Genomic DNA, 5,289 nt, shown 5'->3' with positions numbered 1-5,289 from the left:
GTCGTTTTATTTACCTTTGTGATGGTCATTGATGTAGTTGCCTCTTGATGATATCCGAGTGAAGTTGCCGTGTTTTCTCAGCGATAATACCCTCACTCACACTGTCCCCTGCTAGCTGCTTTTCGTTAATCCAAATCAACAGAAGTTTTTCAACCTCTTCTCTTACCTGAGACCATTGCTTAGACAACACAGAAACACCCTTAGCCACATGTAGCAAAGGTTGACTTAGTATACAGGTACTGGGATGCTAAGTACAGTAAAGTCTCGTTATATCGATATCGGATATATCGATAGTCCCGGTTATATCGATACTATTTCTATGCACGCACGGAGAAAATTACATGCAAACAGGGTCGGATATATCGATAGTCCCGGTTATATCGATATTTTTTCGGACTCCCTTGAATATCGATATAACGAGACTTTACTGTATTTCTCGATGATCTCCTTTCTTCTGCTCGACGGCAATTTTATTTTGTGTGCTCTTCGGCTGAACACTAGCCTGTAGTGGGGTCTTTTTCAGTCCCAAAAAAGCAAAAGTACTCCACTTGATAGCAAACCACGTAAGCACTCAGAGAAAGGGGGTGTGGAAAACTAGTCCGCCAGCCATTGTGGCGCTCCGTGTGTTTCCCGAAAACTACTTCGTATGCCAAGATTATATTCTGGCGAATTTAATGTTCGTAAGGTGAAAAATTCGTTAGCTAAAGCGTTCGTAAGCCGAGGTATCACCGTCTTACGATTTCCTGGGTTGAGTTCTCAATCGGTGATGATGCCGCGGGTGTGAAAGGTTGCCTGTGTTGCCACCTAACTGCGATAGAGTAAGTGAGTGAAGATTCATAGTGAAGGAGGAAGAGTGTCACATTTCTAAAACCGCTTTAATTGGTAGAGTATGTCATTCATACAATTGTCCCCTATTTTTTATTTCAACAAACCCTGAATGATACAAAAGGCTGTGTTGTTGCATAACACATTAACATCGGGTACTGTGGCCATTAACATCTTAACATTCTCAACACCCCAAACACACTTAACCCTTGATGAAACTTAAACAAGGAAAACAAAAATAGCATTAACTAAAAAGCAACTATCTAAGCTTGGTATTTTCTGAAGAAACATTTTTTATTTTAACAAACCTCTTCTCCCAAGACATCGAGGTGAGTCAGCGCTGGCTTTCGGTGGAAGGCGAACGGGAGCGTGAACGGGAACGGGACCGGGAGTCGGGTCCTTTTTCATGAGCAGGAGAAGGAGGAAGGACGTCAGAGTTGGAAAGTTTGTTTGGATCGACTGACTTGGGTTTTGAGGGGGATGCACTGCAGGAGCGACTGCGATTTTTGGGTGGGCTCCTGGAACGCCTGCGACTGCCTGATGAAGAACGATCAGCGGACCGGGAGCGAGAACGGGAGCGAGAGGAACTCCTGGAGCGGGAACGGCTTCTTGACCTTTAGGAGGATACAATAGTGAAGATTTAATTAGCGTGGTAGGAAGGTAGCATTTTTTAAAGCATAAAAATACAGTGATACCTTGGCTTACAAACTTACTTGGTTCCCACACAGTGTTTAAGGCAAAAAGTGCGTATCCCAAAAATTAATTTCCCATAGGACACCATTAAAATGGGAATAATCCATTCCCAGGTCCCCATAAAACATTATTTTCTACTTTCTAATTTTCTTAAAACTAAAAAAATATACCTTATTTTATGGATAATAAATGTGCTATGGTATTATAATGAAAGAAATAAACTGTACCGTATAATAAAGTCATTTTATTGACCTTTGTGATGGTCGTTGATGGCTTGATGGAATGGGAGTGGGAGCTGGGTTGATAGCTTTCTGCATTAAGTGTACAGATGGCTTGTGCGGGTTATTTGTGGAGCCTGATTGATTGATCGGTATATTTTAACCTTGCAGTGTACACTCTGCCTTTGAACTATCAAAGTTGAAACAAGTCCAAATTTCACTGTTTTCTATCTATTTTGTCAGTCTGTCTCCGTCGTCTGCCTGTCTCTTTAATGTTTAAACCACATCCCCTCACTGCTGCGTTCTTGACCAATCACGTGGTTTTAACCGAAGACTGGGGGGGGCGGGGAATAGAGGACAAAAAAAATGTCAGCTGCCATTTTCTTGTTAGGAGAACGGGCTCGTTCGCGAACGACACATCACTCATTGTGGCAGCTCCGTGTGTATCCCGAAAAATAGTTTGTATGCCAAGAGAAAATTTTCATAAATTTAACGTTCATAAACCGAAAAGTTCATAGGCCAAGGGGTTCGTAAACCGAGGTATAACTGTAAAAACAACCCAAAAAAAGGAAATCTCCACAAAAACTCACCTCTTCTGGGATGCCTCAATGAGTTTTATTTTTCGGCCATTGATCTCCTTACCAGACAGCTTCTCAAGAGCATTTTTGAGGTCACTGTGAGAGGCAAACTCAACCACCCTGGAAAGATAATTCCAGACATTTTTTTTTCCGGGAAGTTGACACTAAGCAGAGAAACCCACACATAATATGTCTCTGACTTACCCTTCGTTGAGTTTAGGTCGATGCGCATCTGCAAATGTGACCTCACCAGCTTGCCTCATGAAATCTTTCAGGTCCTACACATGTAGAAAGTGTTTAATGCGAGGAGAGACTCCGGATAGGCAATTAATCTCACATGTGATAGAACCGAATTGGTCAAAAGGAGAGGTGGTTATATTGTAACTACTGAGGCGAAATGACGGGGGCAAGAACCTCAAACCTATCAACCAAACGCGTCTTCAAGATGACAACTTTGGGGGGATCAAAACATCACCTTGTTCAATTTACGATGAGCCAATTTTGTTGCAGGTTTGAGATTCTTGGGCCACAATCTAACATAACTACAGAAAGATGAAGACCATCTGCATGAATTAAACTGCAGTGGCGCCATTTGGGCAGAATTTGGCCATTTTCTCAGGGCTCCGCGAGGGACCGCCCATGCCTCAGGACCCCGCCTCAACAAAGAGAGTGAACAGGGTGGAAGAGAGGAAACTACTACCTTAGAGCGAAACCCTTTGGGGTAACAGCAGATTATATCCATAGGCACCGGGGGAGGCATTCACACGCTTTTGCTCTCTCTCTCTCTCTCGCGATGTGCGGGAACACCAGAGTGGGGAGGCGAGTGGTGGTCGATACGATCGATCAAAGCCCCCTCAATTTAGCGAACAACACCGGCCATTGATTCCCATTGACTCTGGCTCTTTCCTCTGCTCTGTCAACTCCCTGTTTTCCTCTCCCACCGCATGGCGCCCCCTGCCTTGGACAGAGGCCGTTGCGAGTGAGCGAAGGGGGCTGCCAGCGCTTCCCCAGAGTCAGGAGCAGAGCGCTCACATGACCAGCAGGCTTCAACTAGTAGAAGTAGGACAGACTGGCTGACACCACAGGCTCAACCCAGACAGAAGGACCCAGAAGGGGTTAACTCCACCATAAGCGAGCTCTTCCACATGACACAACAGTCAAGCTGGCAAATAAAGGGGTGAAGAATTGGTTAAAATTCGATCACAAGAACAGATTACTTTTCTTTACCAAATTACAATTTTATTAGTTTTAAAATAGATCTTAAATAATCAGAAAATGTGATTGTACTGCAGAACCAAAATTGAGGTTGAATTGCTGAATAAGATACTCGCTTTGAATTAAAAAAAAAAAACTTGTGCAAATACTGACCTGCCAACTGACACGGGAGGACAAGTTCTCCACAATCAGGCGGTTTTCAGTACGCATGGGAGGTGGATTTCGACTGAAAAGAAACAAAAATTGTAATAAAAAGTTCCTCGTTTCGTAAAGAAATATGAACATGTAGCACCTCCGATTGTTCTGACCGCCGCGGCCGTATCGATCTGGGAAGCGGCTTCCTCCACTGCCGCCGCCACCCCCTCTGCCACCTCGGCCGGCACGTCCACGAGCGTGCTCTATGGTCACTCTGAAAGCACAGACAAAAAAAAATAATAAAACAAGGTTAAAATAACAGTGTTGCATCATTTCAGTGTTGATGTTTATTAAGTTGTGTTACTTTAGTTCGCTACATGATAGAACAGAGGATATCAATGCCATAAATGTACCAAATGCAATACAGCCATTACCAAGAGCAATGGAAGTTGCTTACCGTTCATTACACAGTTCTTTTCCATCAAGGTCATAAACAGCATCTTCGGCATCTCTTGGATCCTCAAAATCCTGAATTAAAGGACAAAGCATTCTTATGAAAAATGTCTGTTATCGTGTTAGGCCAAAGATGTTTTTACTCTCAGACAATGAACGGTAAGGTATAAGTCACAGCACAAGTGTCCTGCCAATACTTATTGATCTTGTGAATGTTTTCGTGGCACAATTGTTGTTTTGAAAACGCTTCTCGTCCCCCAAACGGTCTTTGTGTTTTACTGAACATTGCCCAATATACTCACCACAAATCCAAAGCCTCTTTTCAGGTCGATATCTCGGATGCGTCCGTATCCTTTAAAGAATCTCTCCACATCTTTCTCCCTGGCCGAGGGGCTTAATCGGCCGATGAATATGCGAGATCCACTCATCTTCAGAGCGGGGGATCTTTTCTATTAACAAAACGAACATATGTACACGACACGACACAGTTATCGTTAGCACACGAGCTAGCGCGGCCTTGTTAGCGTCTAAAATATTACCGAGGAAATCGGTGCTGAGGAGTAAAGGGCGTGATGTTGAACTACGCGTGACATTTCAACCATAAACAACAAATATTTCAGATAAATATACCTTCGATGATTACCTTGACGAAGCGTTTGTAGAGCTGGAAATTGTGCCTGGCAACAGCGACGGTGTCGAAACACAGATGACGAAACAAAATGGAACTCGTCTATCTTCTCTGTGATGCCGGAAAAGGCCGAAAAAAGCCGAAGTCCAGAAATCGGTTTTGTTTGAGTTGTAATTTTTGAGTCATTTCACACAAACACCACAAGGTGTCACGATTACTCAATAAATATGATCAGGAATCGATGACAATATTTAAATCCAATTAAATGACTGTATTAGAAACATAAAAGTGACAGTATTATTGTCAATCTTGGCTCACATCTGCCCTTATAAATGATTACAATTCCCGTATAAAAGTTGTGGTACGCCGTACATTATTTAAAATGATAAAAAAACGCTAACAAGCAGAAATGCCGTTCACCGCGCATGCGCACATGATGCTTTGATAATCGATAACGTAGAATGCTTCTACGTTATCGATTATAACGTAGAATAATACGTATAAATTGACAGGTATGCTTGAGTAATCAACTCGCTCCCTGGCT

General features: G+C 42.9%; 1 protein-coding gene across 3 annotated transcripts; it reads right to left on the bottom strand.

The window, feature by feature from the left end:
- Window positions 1-856: 856 nt before the first annotated feature.
- srsf5b (serine and arginine rich splicing factor 5b) lies at window positions 857-4,848 on the bottom strand. Of its 3 annotated transcripts, XM_089021423.1 has the most exons (8): window positions 4,761-4,844; window positions 4,420-4,566; window positions 4,122-4,192; window positions 3,822-3,938; window positions 3,683-3,755; window positions 2,519-2,592; window positions 2,327-2,434; window positions 857-1,439 (listed from the first exon to the last, which is right to left on the bottom strand). In XM_089021423.1, the coding sequence occupies exons 2-8, from the start codon at window positions 4,543-4,545 to the stop codon at window positions 1,160-1,162; spliced, it is 849 nt and encodes a 282-aa protein (XP_088877549.1). In that variant the 5' UTR covers window positions 4,546-4,566; window positions 4,761-4,844; the 3' UTR covers window positions 857-1,159. The 3 variants fall into 3 exon arrangements, with proteins under 3 accessions (XP_088877549.1, XP_088877548.1, XP_088877547.1); XM_089021422.1 differs by having other exon boundaries at window positions 3,683-3,938; window positions 4,748-4,848; XM_089021421.1 differs by having other exon boundaries at window positions 3,683-3,938.
- Window positions 4,849-5,289: the final 441 nt, after the last annotated feature.

This window comes from Hippocampus bargibanti, linkage group LG19, assembly GCF_051943395.1.
Source record: "Hippocampus bargibanti isolate YZ-2025 linkage group LG19, ASM5194339v1, whole genome shotgun sequence".
NCBI classification, from domain to species: Eukaryota; Metazoa; Chordata; class Actinopteri; order Syngnathiformes; family Syngnathidae; genus Hippocampus; species Hippocampus bargibanti.
The sequence above is the reverse complement of the archived record's forward strand: the minus strand, read 5'-3'. Positions and strand labels throughout refer to the sequence as shown.